Source organism: Halyomorpha halys, unplaced genomic scaffold (assembly GCF_000696795.3).
Source record: "Halyomorpha halys isolate HHAL.00 unplaced genomic scaffold, Hhal_1.1 Scaffold413.1, whole genome shotgun sequence".
NCBI classification, from domain to species: domain Eukaryota; kingdom Metazoa; phylum Arthropoda; class Insecta; order Hemiptera; family Pentatomidae; genus Halyomorpha; species Halyomorpha halys.
Genome location: NW_027104790.1, coordinates 885817 through 904479, shown reverse-complemented (window position 1 = coordinate 904479; position 18663 = coordinate 885817). Strand labels below are relative to the sequence as shown.

General features: G+C 31.3%; 3 protein-coding genes across 4 annotated transcripts in view; all 3 read left to right on the top strand.

Moving 5' to 3' along the window:
* The window catches only part of LOC106682421 (uncharacterized), a 13349-nt gene extending 12324 nt beyond the window's left edge, over positions 1 to 1025 (top strand). Inside the window, exon 6 of the mRNA XM_014423259.2 lies at positions 930 to 1025. Coding sequence (XP_014278745.1) covers positions 930 to 1000 — 71 coding nt within the window. The 3' untranslated portion in view covers positions 1001 to 1025. The remainder of the gene's footprint in view (positions 1 to 929) is intronic.
* A 2558-nt stretch (positions 1026 to 3583) lies between these two features.
* On the top strand, positions 3584 to 9408 carry LOC106682424 (uncharacterized). Its single transcript, XM_014423261.2, has 5 exons — positions 3584 to 3741; positions 6850 to 7027; positions 7489 to 7582; positions 8898 to 9074; positions 9252 to 9408. Exons 1-5 carry the CDS (start codon positions 3665 to 3667, stop codon positions 9353 to 9355), a joined length of 630 nt encoding a protein of 209 aa, XP_014278747.1. The 5' UTR covers positions 3584 to 3664; the 3' UTR covers positions 9356 to 9408.
* A 1653-nt stretch (positions 9409 to 11061) lies between these two features.
* LOC106682423 (uncharacterized) lies at positions 11062 to 17562 on the top strand. 2 transcript variants are annotated; one of them, XR_001343417.2, is made up of 3 exons: positions 11062 to 11226; positions 13730 to 13832; positions 17437 to 17562. XR_001343417.2 is itself a non-coding variant. In XM_014423260.2 (3 exons), exons 1-3 carry the CDS (start codon positions 11688 to 11690, stop codon positions 17523 to 17525), a joined length of 330 nt encoding a protein of 109 aa, XP_014278746.1. In that variant the 5' UTR covers positions 11627 to 11687; the 3' UTR covers positions 17526 to 17562. The 2 variants fall into 2 exon arrangements, 1 of the variants encoding a protein (XP_014278746.1); XM_014423260.2 differs by lacking the exon at positions 11062 to 11226 and adding an exon at positions 11627 to 11825.
* Positions 17563 to 18663: the final 1101 nt, after the last annotated feature.

The window sequence follows — 18663 nt, the reverse complement described above, 5'->3', positions numbered from 1 at the left end:
AGTAAAGCCAATATACCAATGTAATTTCATTCTACCATCTGAAAATTTGTAAACGCTCGCCAGATAAAAATCTCACTATATGAACCTTGTAATTATTCTTAGGGGACATATGTCCCAGAATAAAGTTATTTTTTCATTTCATTTCATATACTCAATGATGCTTGAGGCTACTACTACACAATGAGTATATACACAATGAAATATATGGGCACATAGAACTGTCATTGTTGATATTCATATTCTCATTAATATAAATTCACAATAAAAAATTTTGTGTGGTGCGCGCATCAAACAACTTTCACTTAACCACCCTACGTACTTCCCTAAGTTTTTATTGGTGGGGTAACGTTGAAATTATCGCTGTTTTTGTGATTTTCGAAAATAACGTTAAAATCGCAATATTTTGATATTGATTTTCAGGATCGCAATATTTTGAAAGTAATTTTCAGGATCGCAATATTTTGAAAGTAATTTTCAGGATCGCAATATTTTGATAGATTAACACACTCGGTCGTAAAATATGTTACCTAATATCCTTTGTGAATTGATGGTTTTGGCATCATCAAACTTTAACTTTTTTCTTCTTTTTATAGATTCTTTCCTTATTTCGTAGATTTCTGAAGAAATCTATTTTATTTTATTTAGAAATTTTATTTATTTAGAAATTTAGGGTTTTAAACGAATGATGGCTGTTATTAAGTAATGGTGAATACTGATTGAATATAAAACATTGTTTACAAACTACCACTTTAACATTGTAAAAGTTATCATTGTGTTACTTAGCATGTTTTACGATAAGTGCCTCAATCCCAATTGTTGCTTCTAATATGTAGATTTATATTTTCATTTTTTGCTTAAATGATATTATTTATCTCTTGATTTTGTATTGTAATATGTTTTATTTAACCTATTTCTTGCTTTTGTTTCAGAATACGAAGAGAAAGCACGTAAACGTTCCAACAGAAAACCAAAAAGATACATAGACCTTCCCGTTTACTAATACAAATTATACTTAATTTTGTAAATGGCTTTCTACATTTTTAAATATAGAATGTCTTCTAAATATTCAAAATAGAAGAATATTTTTCTTTTGTTTCTAAAATGATTAATTAAATAATTAAATCAAGTGAAAAAATATTTACTGTTTATAATAAAAAGCTGTAATGCTCGGTGAGGTTAAACCTGTCACCAAATATTTGCTAATAGTACTGATCTACTAATAGTATCTGTCCCTCGTGACTAATCATTAATGATTAGGTCTAATTTCAACAAAAGTGGGCTCTTATTAAAGGTCGGAAAATCAAAAACTACAGACGAATAAATAACATTACTTGGCTTAAAACTAAAAAAACATAAGTAAAATAAAATTGTTCCATTCGTTCCCACAACAGTTGAGTTTTCAAATGCAACACTGAGTACTCATAAATGGTTTAATGATCAGCTTAATCGTCATTTTTGATATGTTAGTTTCATTACATTAACTAGTTTCTATTAGTGCAAACTTTTAAGTAATCGTTTTTATTTTGTAATAATTTTTTTTTTAACTTCCTGAGGATGTAGGCACAATCATAAACCGGTATAAAACAATAACACGAAATCTTGCTATAGGCTCACACTTTCAATAAGTTCCAAGTAAAGGTATAAAGTTGCTTGAATTCCACTGGTCCAAATCAAGATTTGGATTGGAAGAGTAGAAATTCAGCTTTCCAACAGATTAAGTTGGTTGTATATTCCTTTACTGAACGTGGTATATCAGCAGGAAAAAATAACCACTAAAAATTTCTGAATAAAAATTCGTATTTATAGGTTTACAAAAAAAAATTGATTTTTCCAACAAAAAAAATTTTTTTTTGCCTGTTTTACTGGAAGCTTATTTATTTATTTTTTAATACACTTAAGCTCATTTAATATGGTCAGCTACAATTATCTCTTATTTTGTACAAAAATAAAAAAAACAATTGATTGGTATAATAACCATAGTTATGGAACAGCTATACAATAGGACGTTAGTACATAATACAAGTATGCCCGTTCAATGTCTATGGGTTTACCCAGTGGAGAAAAAATAAAAAAATCAAGAAGTGAAAAAAAAATTAATAATTTAATAAAAATTAGTTTTTTTTTTTTTTTCAAAAATCGGTGATTGTAAAAACTAATAATATATATAAACATGACAAATATATATAATTTTCTTTAAATTTTGGTTTCATTTGCCTTTTCCATGTTGAAATGTCACAACCTGATTGACTATGGCTCGCCTGCCTCCCCTAGTTTTGACCCACGCAAGCTTTGTAACTGACTTACTCATTGGTTTTTCTAAATTAATTTTTTATCAAAAATTATCTGAAAATAAACAACAACAGATTTCTCATTAAATAGTTTATGTTTATACTTTGTTATACATATATAAATATATTAATAAACAATATTTCATAATACATATTTTATTTTATTTACCCCTTGTTCATTAAAACAGTTAGTGACCCACGAGCTAGTACAAACAAAAAATAGTGAACAAAATTTGACCCACGTCTCAAAAAGGTTCGCCATCGCTGCCCTATGGCATGTCCAATGCTGACCTTCACCGATGTACAAGGATGTTATAGCTCACCTTTTATTTTCCATATTTTTTGTATCCTTCTTGTATACACATGCTCCAGAGTCTTGTTTACGGTTTTTGTTGTAAAGCTACTACTGATGCAGTTTTTTTCGTATTATTATAAAATGTATCTAAAGGATTTATCACCTCATCAATTAAAATTTATCCAAGTGGAAAAATCCTAAATAAATTCGAATCTCACTAAGCAAGTTGCAGGATTTATTAAAAAAGTAGCTACAACACTGAAAACATTTTTAATATTTTTTTTGTTTTTTTTAATAAAAAACGTCTCCATTGCAAGCAATAAATAGGTGTTAGAGGGCTGTTGAAATAAAGTAATGCTAAGCCTGAGGGACAAATTCCCTGTTATGTCAGTACTGCAAAGAAAAAACATTTTCAATATATGCTTTCATTCATTTTACAAGGTTATATACCCATCATCGACCATTGGCAGCTACTTTGAAAACTATGTTAATTTCGATATTGATAAAAATTCCCTTGGGTGGGTTTCAAAAATAAACATCTCAAGTGTTTCCTATTTGAAATAACCTAAAATAGTATTTTCTTATAAACATAGAACATAACTTTTCCAGAATTTCTTGAAAAACTAACGATTTATGGAAATACATTAAATCGCGTCTGAATGGAATGTCTGGAAGGAATGGAATTTGTTCTATGTTAATGAGTAGTTGCATAGAACATTCACTCTTTGGCTCATTGGGAAGTATAACAGACGCATTACTGGATATTGAAATTAAAAATAAAATTGGATATAACTTATCTTCTTTGTTTAAGAAAAGGAGTTTTAATTGCTTCGTATGAGTCGATCAATTGTTATGCTCACTACCAATCTAGCTCATGAATTGGAAATCATAAATTCGGTCATGAAACTACAAAAATCGTCTTAAACTCTATTTAAAAATGAAATAATCATACTATTCAACGCACACTTATCTGTTCGTTTTAGATACGCAACAATTGGCCCAGTTTTAATATGTTGTCATGGAAACATTAACTTATTATTACAAGAAATTCAAACATTTTAGAAATCATTCGTAATAGAAAATGTCGAAAGAACCCGCAAACAGTACCGTCTACAAGGGAGACTTCCTTTGGCCCTATCTTGCTCCGATGAAAGTCAAGTAAGTATGCTACAGTAAATAGGCACGGACTGATCAATCTTCTATAACAAATAGCATACCCATTTAAAGTTTATGCTGAAGGAATAGTTTAGCCTGCTAACCAACCATGGCTTACTGATGGGTTCCTAATTATTTTTTGAACTGATCTAGAATTTATGTCGTCATATATTAATTATTGGTCACTTTAATTGTCACCACATTTACGTTATCGTTCGTGTTCTAATCTAAACAGAATTTGATAAAAATAAATATCACTTCCACTAATGATAAGACGACAGTTCCATATGTTCTGTAACCTTCCTATTTAATAGTTACGTTTTCCATGTCAATGAACTGTTTTATCTTGTACCGTTAGATCTCAAGTGTTTCACTATGAAAATATACAGATTAGTCTCCCCATCACAATCCAGACTGCAATTCGTCTATTCCGCTTCAATGGATGAAGTCGTTAGATATTTTAAGAACTAAATATTAATATCTTTGGCTTCTCTTTCATAAATGAATCCCTCAACAAAAAACATAACTTTCAGAATGAAAGGGTCACATTCCTAAAATATTTTTGCTTTGAACCTACTGCATTACTCTAGGAATCAACATTTTCCATAGAGGCCACTATCATTTATTAATCATGGAATCGTGGGCCACAAAAAAAAAATAAAAGAAATTAGATAATGATTTATTAGGTTTTCGCGATTGTTACAAATTGAATTAAATAACTATGAACGGACTAATGAGGTATATTTTAAAATGTTTTGGTCATTTTCAGACGTTTCATACACGTTGAAGTGTCCGTGGTCATAAGCAGTTGCTTAATTAAAATTATTTAGGTGTTAATAAAAAACTAAATTCATAATTAATGAATTTACTATGATGAAAAACGTTTGGATAAGGTCCATTTATTGACCTAGTAAAATAATTTAAAACATAAATTTAAATATTATAGTTTTTTAACGGTTAGCATTTTATATATTTAAATTTACTACCTAACTAATATTCGTTCGCGGTACATAAGTAATAGTCGAAAATCGGTTTCGCTCGCTCGATACAGAACTAAAAACGCCCAATTACAACACATCGCTAATCCAAACATTTCATTTACCATATTTCCGACGTCTGATGTAAATTAAAAATAAATGAATTAATTGCCGTATGCTACAGCAAATTACTGTATCAATAATAATAGAACTGCACACCGCGGCGCGGTAGTATTATGCAGGACCTATTTACTTAGCGCGCTCCCAATTTTTCAAAATGGTTTAAAATAAAGTGGAACCAGATGGGCCAACAATGAAAGACCACGGTCCTGGGCACATTGTTGATCTGCTCCTTTGTAATATTTATATTTAAAACGTACTGTCACAAAATATCTCGTAAAATAGTTCGTATGTCTTCGCTTCAGCAACAGGAACAGTTCAATGACTTTCAAAAGTAGCTATTGAACAATTTTAAGAACACACCGCCGCAGATTAATTCTATTGAAGGAAAACTTGAAATGTTCGCTTATTATTATTTCAGTTCTCAACATCATGAAAACTACTATACCAAAAAAATATAAAATCCACTTATAAAGTAGAGAAACTAGAAAAAAACATTTATTAAATATATTTTGGCATATATCTTGAAAAGATATACAAAAAATATAATTCTCAAGAAAATAATCACAATAAACTACTTTATGAATTATCTAATAAGATCCCGATTGAGCCCTGATAGAGGACTTTGCCTTCAATATTTACCGAGTTGTTCGAACACTAATCTTTTCTTTTCAAACAAGTTGTTTAATAATTTGTTATCATATCATTTGGTGAAATATTATCTTAGTTTTCTTATCTTATTACTTCAGCGCTTTCCCAACACCAGGAATGTTAATTGACTTTCCAGTCATGATCCGCCGTGTTTAGAACTGGGCCACCTGGAACTCGAAGAGCGGTTCTTGGCCGCAATAGGACGGTTTTTGGAATTAAGATTCTTCGAATGGCGATAATACATGTCTATTGTCAGTGGAGAATGATCCTTACATTGTATCCCAAACCCTCCACCCCACATCACCACCCTTGAAGAATGGTGCCAAAATTGGAGGATTAAAATTAATTCCAATAAATCCCACCAAATCACATTTACCCTTCGTCGTAAACCAATGACCTCTTGCCCGACAGTATCCTTTAATAAAACCCCATTTATTCCTGTCGAACAAATCCGTTACATAGGACTACATCTCGACAAACGACTGACATGGAATCCTCGTACAAGACTGAAAAGACCGGAAGCTGCTCGTCGATTTCGACTATTACAACATTTACTAGACAAACGGTCTAAATTGCCAATACATTACAAAAGACTGATCTACATGACAATTATAAGGCCTATCTGGGCATACGGAGTTGAGCTTTGGGGCTCCACTAAACCATTAAATTCCTCCCGAATCAAATCCTTACAGTCCAAAATCCTTTGTAAAATCCTTAACGGTAAGGAGCGTTTGTCACAAATCAAGTCATCCATCATGACCTCAATGTCCCATATGTTGCCGATTTGGCCAAAACCAGATACCATTCCGTCCATGGAAAACTTCCCAACCACCCAAATCCAGTTGTTACTAACCTGTCTTCTCCTTCATAACCTAATAATCCTCCTAGGCGTCTGAAAAGAAGATGGCTTCGGGATCTTCTCCTCTAGAAATGTTATTAGTGTTCTATCAATGGATAGATTCTCCACATGTTTGTATCATGTTACTATCTCACCTACAGCAAATTTACTTGTTGTATATATGTTATACAGTTGTAAATAACAATAAATAAATGATTTAAAAAAAAGAAGATTTTTCGAGATCTTAATCTAAGCTTCAAAGGTCTCTCAGCTAGCCCTATGTAGATAAGGATCAATGTAAACATCAATCCTTTCTAATTTTATCCTTTCTCTCTAAATCTTTGTTAGGGCTAAATCACTCTTTTTTGTGCAATCTCTATAAACGAAAGTCATGCACAAAAGTTCAAGGAATCAGAATCTTTGTAATATACTGTCACGCTCATGTGACAGTTAATTTTCCAATTATTGTGAATAAATTTAAATTTGGAATGTCCGTTATTACTATTCACGGTTATTGTTCGTAAGGCCAGGCAAACCTCCCGAAGAAATAAGCTTGTTCCTTGAAGAGAAATCAGAATCGCCTCTGGACAGAAATTTGTGCCACTGCGAGAGACACAACTGGAGCCCGCACTACAAGCGAGCCAAACACCTCAAAGAGAAGGAGCGTGCTTACCGAGAAGCGATGATACAAGTCGCGTCAGAGGTATGACAGCTATTATACCGACAATCGCCTTTATATATCATTATTACTAAAACTTTATATTAAAGCCATTTTTAAAGTAGAGAAACTAGAAACAACATTTTGTTAATATATTTTGGTATATATCTTGAAAAATACAATTCTCAGGAAAATAATCTCAATAAACTACTTTATGAGTTATCTAATAAAATCCAAATTGAGTCCTATATTGCTTTATCCATCAAATTACACAATCAACCAGTACGTGTAAATAAACTGCACATTAATAACTTCAATTTCGTAACAATAACATTCATCAGAATAGACATTTCCAGCTGATACCGTTACTTTAAAATGTCTTGATGTAAAGAAGATGAAGCTACATAGTATATTTTATTTAAATTTAAATGCCTATTTTAAAATTTTTTATGGTTTCTTATTTTAATTTTTTGTAGGAGAGTAACAAGGTTGATTGCTTTTTCTAGCGAGCGATATTGGAAAATGAAATCATACAGCATCCTTGTGCCGATGTAGATGAATCACTAGTGTCATTGTATGGTACGGATTACGCAAAGAGAGGTAACTATACATTTAGTTATAATACTGAAACTGAGGGCTAACTAATTATAAGTATATTAAAAGTAAGCAGTGATTTTTAAACCCTTGCTTTTATTTATTTGCTTAATTTTTAGTTACCGTATACAACTCCAGGCTTAGAGGCACCGTATTCTGGATTTCGTGGTTACATTTCTCGATACAGGTTGTTCTCCTTTAGGAACTTAAACAGGTTTTTCCAATTTTCGGGCAGTAAGGCATGACGTTGTCCCTGGAGGCCAAAATACATTTTTGATGATTCCAGAAGCGAACAGTGTTCCTGGATATGCTCCATCGTCTGGGTAGATTTACAACTATAAAAAATTGTAGCTCTTTTTAGTAAATCATGTCCTCTCCTGGTCGTCACGTTTTTATTGAACCGAAATCAGCTGTTTTTAGTGTATGAACGAACCATGAAAACCAATGCATCCCTTCAGCTTGACCTGGGCTTAGTGTGTTTTAGTACACTTTTAAATGACACCAGCAATCTTCCACCCTGTTGATCCGGCAGCAACCCGGCGAAGTTGGAAGGACTCTACTCCCGATATTTCCCGTAAAACTACGCATTTAATATACATGCTATGTTTCATTATTCTTAATCGTCCAAGAACAGGTCTTGGAATTTTCTTTTCCGCGAAGCAATCAACTTTTTGAATTGCTGTTTTGTTGAAGGTCCAGATTTCCCATAAGTAAGTTTCTGTTGATTGGCTTTACATTGAAAAAGGCGTGCTTTTTTTGATCGACTCATTACTTCTTCCTACTTGATTCTGGATAAAGAAAAATATATTCTCTTACTTGCAGGTAAAATTCATATTTTTTTTTTCATTTTTCTCTTTCATCTTTACTTTATTGGAGATCTCAGGTTCTTGAAGCTTGGAATAACTATATAAAAATATATCTATAGTTTTACAATTCAAACTGCTGTTTCCAATTTTCTCTAACCCAAACTATGTTGTTTTTACATCTTAATTTTCACTTTAATAACCACCACTTAGACTTTCCCTCGAGCAAAGTTATAGACTTCCTGTAAACTAGTTTGGGATATTCGAACAATTGTGACTTAATATACATATGGTTTAGTTGTGTCTTGTTAATAATTCTGTGATGAAATAGCTGAAATAGATGTGATCTCAATGCCCACCCTGCCTTAGCTCTGTGTTCATACCATACCAAAACCTATTCTTTCCGATCATACGTAAATTCATTTGTCCTGCATTTTTTTTTTTTTTTTTTATGGCCACCTGACGTTTGTAATATAATATAAATGTTCTATAATTAATATTCCATTTTACGAATTCAGCGTTCCCAATGGCAGACTACAGAACGATGAAGAAGGATCACGATGACCCGATCGTGACCCCAGTGGCCATGATGAAGGACCCCTCCAAGGGCAGCTACAGAGACGTGTCCACCTTCAAGACGATAGCCATCAGCCCACCTAATATTCTTGGTCCTAGGGGGATCTCATTCAATTTAGGTCAGTACTATTTTTCAAGAAAGCATTGCTTGCAAATCAATCTTAATTAAATATCTATCACCATAATAAATAGATAGTATAGTACTATTATTATATATAATTAAAATAATAGATTGAAAAGCTATAATGTAAAATATACAATTGTTAATAATAAACAAATACCACTTTCTGTTTCAGCACCAGCTACTTTCGATAGTGATAGCTTATACACCTCCGAATATTCAGCAAGGATATCAAAACAAGGATTTTCGAACTTGCAAACAAGCCAACGTTTCAGATAAATATTAAGATCATCAATAATTCCAAAGATCAATAAATATATTTTTAATTTTTAGAGCGTCAGTATTATTCTTGATCCTGTGTTTTACCACTTCACGTTCGATGTAAAATTTATCAATTGGCCTAAAGAAGAAGATTTAAATTAGTATTCAGGGACAGGGTTAGCAAATCTGAATTAAATGTTTGACCTGGTTTATTAGCGAGTGGGCAGGGTAACCAATGGCACAGCTTTGGGAAGCCGCCAAGGTGGAGAAAATTAAAATTAATTATAACTGGAAAAATAAATACCAGAACAACCGAATCTGATGATTATAACATGTCTTGATCACATTATTTATTTTTAATAAATAACTAAAATGTTATTAAATGTTAAAGCTTAGTGCATTATGTTGAAAAAAAGAATTAGCATAAGGAATGCTTTGAGCAAACACCTCCTAGGTGCAAGAACTGTCATCATAATTTTAACACTTTTATTGCCTTTTTTTCTTGTAACATTGGACGATTATAAAGAATCCTTATAAAATAAGTGATTATCAAATAGATAATCATTTATTGAAGTTGATTGTTACCCCATTTTAGTCTTAGTGCTCTACAATCTTCTGAACCATATAACGCGACCTTTCTTGTATAGCTGAACTGATTGGAGAAATTATCGAACCCAAGTACCCTAAAATGAGGTGAGGTTGTGCTATGTAATGTAAGAATAGGCCAACACCGAACATATGGCTTAGCAGCAAATAAATCACCTCTGGGTAAATTGTTTTACCTCGTCACACAAATCAATAAGTTTTTATCACACTTTTCCAATGCCATCCTGTTTGGTTCCAGCTTTTAAAAATCTGCTGGTTTTCGTGATAGGAATAATTAATCTTCTGAGTTTGTAAATATGCTTTATAATTTATTTATTCACCTGCTTCCAGATATTTTTATTTATTTTATTATTTTATTTTTAATTTAGGGTACTTTTAGTAGCGTACTAAGCATTTGGGGAGGATTTATTTTTTTTAGATTTAACAAATAAAATTAAAATAAAAAAAGTAGTAAATTTTCATGTTAACATTTTTTTAACAAGTGGTTAAAAGTGCTACTAATGGGTAGTTTCTCAACATGCCTGTATCATACCATTATGATCTTACATCAAGGTTACTATTTTTATATAAATACAGTTGCAAAAGTTAATAAATAAATAAAAATAAATTAAAAGCAATTGCCTTATCATACCATTAGCAATTACCATTACAAATACAAAACAGATACATAGGTCAGTATATTTTCTTCACTATTTCTATCTTGTTTAATTTTATTATAATTTTATTTTTTCTTCACAAAAACTTTTTTTTTTTTTTTAAATTGTTCTTTTTATATATATTGTTCTGTATAAATATATTTCAAAGTTAATAAATATTTATTACAAAAAAAAAAAATGTTTGTGCATAGGTAGGCTAAAGAATTGGATAGAATTTGCTTACATTTATGTTACAATATATCAACTATAAATTTGATTTTCCTTTAAACTTTAGACCAAATCTGATGAGTCGTTTTTGAAATGTTTATATTTATCGGGTGGATGATTATCCAGTAATCTCAAAAATTAATTTTTGTTAGGATTGCATATAATCATAAGATGTAGCCGAAGTACATTGATGGAGAAGTAACTTTATACGACTTTGACCATTAGACCTAAATAGAATACCCATGTGATGAACAACAGCTGAATGTTATTTCAGTCATGTTTATTTCTACATGAATATTCTCGGATTTCAATAACGGAAATTAAATTGACAAAAATTATGAAAATTTAGAATAGTCGGTTTTTTCCTAGGGCTAAATTTTAAGTTGCTATATAATGGACAGAAGAAGATACCAATTCCTCGTATGTATTCTAAATCAATACTTACTATCTTGTTCTAATGGAACTATTTTTTATAAGGTAGCGATAGGTAACACAATGTAAACTAAATTATTCAAATCTTTCATATTGTCCCTTTGATGTTTTCGGCACAACAAAAGCAAACTATTGTCTGTTTATTTCATAAAAAAATTTCCTATTAGGATTCTATAACCAGTTAGTTATTAAAATAAGAAAATTTCATTTTTGCAAGGCATTATCAAATGGTTGAATTTTATTTAAAGAATGTTTGATAATTTAAATCGAAAGCTTATAGGGAAGAATGAAGTATGACTCTTTAAACAACATTCAAGCACTTTTCTATTAAATATTGGAGTAGGTTAAGCTCTCCACGAGGATTATGTCAGGCTATAGATAAGATAAAACAATGTCATATGTTCTGATAATAATTGTAACGTAGATTTTAATTTCGTTCGGTACTGAAAATGTATCGTTTTACTTTTGATAATGCCGAAGCCAAAATGAATCGTGATTTTCGTTTGAAAAAAAGAGACTATTTTGATCTTGGGCAGGAAGAAAGTTTAGCTTTAGAAAAGGAAATGAAGGAGCTCGCTGAAAAGAAAGTAGGTATCGATATATGCTATAGTAATGGTAAAGAATTAAAAAATTTAAAAAAAGGGGGTGTAATGATGGAAAAGTAACACAGCAGCAGTCTCAGCCACTATCATTGTAACAAATGTCATTAACTTTCGTTGCAATACTGCCTTCACTTTCATAGGTTTTTCGTGAATGTTTACAGTACTTAAGCTTAAGAGTGACAGTTAGCTCGCCAATTGTAGGTCCATTAACGGTGAGTTGTTGCACCCTGCAATATAGTAACACCAAACCTAGGCTGCGGAGTACTTACGTATTGAACCTACCAAATTATATTATTGTTTTTGCGGATTATAACCAATTCTATTATTATTACATGAGTGGGTGATAAGCTAAGGAGTATATTTTCTATTAGAATTTTTTTACTATCTAAATATGGCAGAACCAAATGCACGCTTTAATATTAATAAAATTGTGAAACAAATAATAGTTAACCAGTAATCATTTATAATTTAATACAAAAGAGTGGATCTGGTTAGATAGGTAACAATGCAACTCTTATTGGCCAAAACAATCACATGTATTCCTTGGCTTATTACTCACTCGTGTAGTAGGATAGGTTATAATTAGTAAAAACGGTCATCCTAGGCTTTTACTTTCCTTTTTTTTTCTTCTCTATATTTGTCTTTCAGCGTGGGGGTGCTTCAATCCATGCTTTTGTGCCCTGAAAAGGGTCTTCATTTCTCCTAAGGTCTTCTATATACGCCTTTCCATTCCTCTTATGTCATGATGTAGGAGATCCTAGGTCACACTCTTAATTCTCGTCACCGTGCTCACACCCATGGTTTTTATCGTGCCGATGTAATGATCCATGACAAAAATATGTTCATACTTCCTCAGATACCTCTTTTCCAGGGTTTCCATCACCGGGCGTATATTGAGGCTTTCCTTAATCCTGTCACTCCAGATACAATATCTCTGTATCTTTCTCACAGTTCTAAGAAATTCAGTAGTAACACTTCTAAGCAGTTTCTAATTCAGAAACGAGCTCCCTTCTCCATAGAGAAGTATAAGCAGGGAACCAAAATCGAATAAGAAGAGCTTTACACTTAGTCTCATCTCTCTTTTTCCAAAAAAAGCGTTATAGATCTACTACCAGACGGCCTTAAACATTTTGCTCGATTTCTTTTAATCCATTGTATTAGATCTACTAATTACCTCAGTAATATGTATCTCTACATCTTCACTGCAGACGATCTGGACATCTTGAGTTATATGTGACCTCATTCTACTCTATTACGTTGTGGGGAATTCGTTCAAGGGATTCGGCAATAACTACGTTTTCTGTAGACGGAAGCTTTATAATGACGGTGTGTAATTTCCATTGGCCCATAAGAATTCGTGACTACAATAAAACACTTTTGTTATTTGATTGATGATTTCTGAATAGGCTTTTGACAAACCAAACATAAATTTTAATAAACTAACAAGAATTGTATATATATTTTATATACATCATATTTTACCATTTATTTTTAGTTTCTTATGGGGTTCGTTTCTTTTAGAATAGGAAAGTGGATAAAAAAAATAAAAAAAACACAAACCAGTTTAAAGTATATTATATTCTACTGTGAGGACATTGTATCAACAGTTTTTTTTTTTACTTCAGCAACATGTCAGGTGTGAAGTTGCAATAAATCGAACAAAAAACATTTTATTGTTAGTTTACAGTGATGCACACAATATGTACACATATGAATGTATATACATTGTTGATACATAATAATTGCTCTGATACTGTTATATTGTAATTTTTTCCTCTTTATGATCGGTATTTATAGATAAGTTGACATTCTGGAAGTATTTTATAAAATATTCTTTACATTCAATGTAATAAAGTGATGTTAATAAATGTTTTCTATTTTTATTGAAGGATGAAAATTTCGGTACAAATGAAAATGACATGAGATTGTTATGGGAAGCTGTTCACAAACATAGGATGGAAACTTCTTACAATGCCGACTATTGTGTAAAAAGTACGTCTTTTGTTTAATTCATTTTCCATTTAAACTTTATTTTATAATAGAATAAGTTTATAATAAGTTTACAAAAAATATATAATAAATTTTTTGTAAACTTATTTTAGGATATTGTATATAAAACTTTGTTGAAAATTCAAAAACTTTTTTCAATCAATTGAATACTCTCTATACAACGAGCAGGGATTTATGGGACTGTATGTAGATAGGAAATTTTATTGAAAACAAGACGATGTTAGTTAGAAATGAGGATTTCATTAAAATAATTTGATATTGGAAACCTCATGATTTTCAAACTTTTATTATTCAGATTATTTGAGCTACAAGTGATTTCTTCAATGATTTGTGGAAAAAAGATTTTCCAAAAAGATACTTAATTTGCTACAATATTGGATAATTGGGAGAATGGTTGAATGGAAATAATTCTGTCGTATCATATCACATTATATTTAGAACGATACAGTAACGGTGGTTTAGTGTATTATATTACGTGTATTATGGTACACACACCAGGTCTAAGTGTATTATAGTCTACTGTGAGGACTCTGCATCAATAGTGTTTTCATTTCTGAAACATGTCAGGTGTGAAGTTATAATAAATAGATCAAAAAAAGATTGTATTGTTAACTAAAGTAATACAACATTTTTCATATAGCATCATTTTTCTCAAGTCATCAGGCACTTTCATTTCATCCTAGCTAAATATGCTTGACTTAAAGCAAAGGTGTTGGCTAGTGTCCTATTATGTATTAAGTATCACCATTACTGATTGCCCACAGTATGTATTTTCGAAATAGACATTAATTACTGGATGTCCTTTTGATATTATCAATATGTCAATTAAATCTTCATTTTGATTTTTTTTTTAACTCGTCTTTCAAAAATAATGTGATTTTAAAAGTTATAAAATAAATAATACACACTACCATATCTTACCGACTACTGACTTTCTCTCTCTTTAGTATTTGTGGAAATAAAACCTGAAATAGCTAAATAAATTAACTATATAACATGATTTATATAAAACGCTGATTCCACATTGAGGATGATGTAGAACATGAAGCTTTTATGAAATGATTTTAACTTCCTGGATTGCACGAAAATAATATGACGGCTCATTAGCCTATGAAATTGCTCAAATTTTCTGAATCGAGGTTAGCGCCGAGAGACCGTTGCTATCAAAACAATGAGCTGATGCCTGGTGAGCGGTTCTCTATTTATTTTTATCCACTGTTTATAGGAGCTTAGCCAAGGCAAACTGTTACCCATGACGGCCTGGTGTACCAAGTCATCGCGTCCGCTCGAGGAGGCTAAATTACACTACGTCACTCATGTTGGAATTATACTACGATATTTGAGCCACGAAAAACAAAAACAAATTGCTAAGCATCAAAAGAGGCCAAACCAACCATTATACTGTTATGTTGTTCATGCTAATATTATATTAGGAAGTTAAATGGCCTAACAGACTATTATCTAATCAGGACGGCTTAGATATTTAAAAAGTCTGAGAGCAAAGGCAAGGTATAGTGTAGTGTAGTGGTTCTCAAAGTGAGTGCCGTGGCACCCTAGAGTGCCTAAACGTGTGCCTGGGGTGCTTTAAACAGCAATGCTACTTTAACAATATTAATATTACAAAACAAAAAAAAAAAGAGAAAAAATTATAATTGGAAATTTCCAGAGCATTCCAGCATTTACTTTGTACTGCTCTTCTTCTTCTTTTCTTACATTTTTAACCGCTCTAAGGATGATTGCAGTGACATTTATTAGTTCGACAAAGGTACTTTGAGTTTTTTCACTCCAATAAGGGTGCTGCGAATTTTTTTTTTAACTCAACTAAGGAATTTTTTTTTAGAACAACTAGGGTGCCGCGACGAAAAACGTTTAGGAACCGCTGCTTTAGTGGATTAACCACATTTTAGTTCTCTTTGATAAAAATCTTCTGGGGCCACGGGAATCGAACCTCCTGTCTTCATAAATTGCACAATGCACTACACCATAGGAACTGTTTGTTCTGCGTCGAAAATTAAATAAATTAGCAAAAAAATTCATAAATAAGTCCTACTTTGTGGTATAAACTTATGACTAAGTCAAAGAGTCCCAGAGGAGAAAAAATGTCCTTTCTCATCAATTTTTGATTAATAATTTACTTCAATGAAAACAACAAAATTTGGGTGTTGAAATTGGTGGCTGTAGAAGAAGGTACAAAACATTCCTTCAGTTTCAGAAAACTACTTCCAAGTAAAGACAAACTTTCGCTTTATTTTCTGTTTGAAAAAGATTCAATTTTTACCTAAACTATACCAGGGATTCAGTAAATTCTATTTGAAAGTAAATATTTTGTAATGTGTTTAACGCGCACGCCCATAGAAAAACCTAAAATTTTGCTCATTTTTCATTCGGAGCTCCAACTACCTTCAACTTATTAATTTATTTTTACTTCAATTACTATTTGTGTTTTAATCACGATTGCCATTAATTTAAGCGCCTGAACTTTGTTTTAATTAATTTTGATGTAATTAAATTAATCACTCCTTATTAGGAGATCATAACACAAAGAAGGCAATCTTTCCCGGCCGGATCCGCCCCACACCCTCAGGCAGCGACGGTCCTATATAACTTTTTTAATATTTGCTTAAAACGGGAAGAAGAGACTTTAACAGGGTTAAATCAAGCCATATTTGAAAAATGCCTGAAATTGAAAAACGGCGTGAAACGCTACTCTTCTGCCCTCCGTGGGAGTGTTACCAGACTTTTCAAACAGACAACAATAGCGAGTAGCTTGGTACGACATGTCACAATCTCACAAGGACGGCCTTTAATATCCATCAAAAAATTTTTTTGTTTAATATTACGACGACATCAAAGCACTTTCCCACAGATGTTGGGCCTTGTGTTTTAAACAGTTTTAAGAGATTGGGCACGAATTAGGTACGAGTCAATTTTTATTCAAAGGCAACAGCGCTATGGTTGCCGTGGGATACTTACGTGGATTAAGCTAAGCGCTTAGCCGATTTTTATTATTGATGGCTTATATTATTCAACTGGATAGCGTAAACGTTTTGAAACAATTCGAGCTCAAGATCCTAAAAATGAGATCAAATTTGTTTATTATATGCTTATATAAAAATATTTTTGGCAAAACACTTATTATTGCTCAAATAACACAGTGATATTCCATGAGTGTTTAAAACAATACTGAAATATTAAAAAAATATGTTTAGTTGGTCCATTTCTCAATATGTATCCTTTTTTTGAGCAAACGGATCAATAAAGTTCCATTTTTTTTTTGCAAATACTACATATCCTCGGGTTCATACGAAAAATTCATAGCCCTCCGTTATGTACTATTCAGAAGAATAACCTTTTTTCATTATATTATATTTTTTATACAAATGAGCATAATATGGCTTATCGTTCGAATAAATTAAAGAGAAGAAGGAAACATATCTCGCAGTGGTATGCTAGTGATATATGTATATATATTGTTAGTAAGTTTTGAATGGATAGTTTTGTAATGCATAATTTATGTCTTTTTATAATGAAACACTTATTCATTATGTTAGAAATGAATGTTTTACTAATTATCTCATTTAATTAGGTATCGTATCAAACAGGATGACTCCAAAGCCTCTGTTGGATAAAATTAAAGAGGAAAAATTGCCTAAGGAAGAAAAAGAAAATAAATGAAGTTGTATTATTAAATAATATATTTCGTTTCTACTAATTAATGGCATAAATCTTGAGATAGTAATGGTTCATGATAATGGGTTTACGGATTTGATGAACACATACATAAATTGTAAGGTAGATTACTTAGTTAATTTTTTTCATATTACAGTACTATGGTATATATGGTACTATAGATCCGTATGTGCGGTACAATTACCTAAGGAAGAAAAATAAAATAAATGAAGTTGTATTATTAAATAATATATTTCGTTTCTACTGCTTAATGGCATAAATCTTGAGATAGTAATGGTTCATGATAATGGATTTATGGATTTGATGAATACAAACATAAATTGTAACTAAGTTAATTTTTTTCATATTACGGTGCTATGGTATATAGGTTACTATAGATCCGTATGTACTATAGTATGTGCGGTACAATAGCCTAAGGAAGAAAATGAAAATAAATGAAGTTATATTATTAAATAATATATTTCGTTTCTACTGCTTAATAGCATAAGTCTTGTGATAGTAATGGTTCATGATAATGGGTTTATGGATTTGATGAATACAAACATAAATTGTAACTTAGTTAATTTTTTTTTCATATTACAGTAATATAATATATATGGTACTATAGACCCGTATGTACTATAGTATATGCGGAACAATAGATACGTTTTCCTGTGCTCAGTGGCGATGGATTTATTTATTTACTGCGTGTTCCTGTTGTAACGATTAAGATGATTCTTTAGATACGCTCTTTATTTCTTAACAAAACAATATTAACACTTGACATATATAACAAAACATTCATAATTATTGTTAACAGAAATATTCATTATTGTTTTTACAACGTAAAAAAACACCTTGTTTGTAATTGCTAATTATTATTAATTGATCATATGGCCGAGAGGTTTCAAATGGGTTTGCCACTAAAACAAATGTAAAATAATGAAACATTAAATGAATTATAATTAAAAATAGATTTAAAAGAAATATACTAGGGAAATAAAAATGTTGATAATAATTTCGACAGTGGCAAACCCATTTCAGTCTCTTTGCTAACGTCGACTAGTGCCGCTGAAGACGTTGATCTAATAATAATAATCTTGCCACCACAAAAACTTCATTGAAATTTTTAAAAAATCTTCCA

What these genes read in the sequence shown, in the direction of transcription:
- LOC106682424 (XM_014423261.2), top strand. Translation starts at nt 3,665, where the DNA reads ATGTCGAAAGAACCCGCAAACAGTACCGTCTACAAGGGAGACTTCCTT. An exon ending in TGATACAAGTCGCGTCAGAG is followed by an intron (nt 7,028 to 7,488) that starts GTATGACAGCTA and finishes TGCTTTTTCTAG; the next exon opens with CGAGCGATATTGGAAAATGA. An exon ending in TACGGATTACGCAAAGAGAG is followed by an intron (nt 7,583 to 8,897) that starts GTAACTATACAT and finishes TTACGAATTCAG; the next exon opens with CGTTCCCAATGGCAGACTAC.
- LOC106682423 (XM_014423260.2), top strand. Translation starts at nt 11,688, where the DNA reads ATGTATCGTTTTACTTTTGATAATGCCGAAGCCAAAATGAATCGTGAT. An exon ending in AGGAGCTCGCTGAAAAGAAA is followed by an intron (nt 11,826 to 13,729) that starts GTAGGTATCGAT and finishes TTTTTATTGAAG; the next exon opens with GATGAAAATTTCGGTACAAA. An exon ending in TGCCGACTATTGTGTAAAAA is followed by an intron (nt 13,833 to 17,436) that starts GTACGTCTTTTG and finishes TCATTTAATTAG; the next exon opens with GTATCGTATCAAACAGGATG.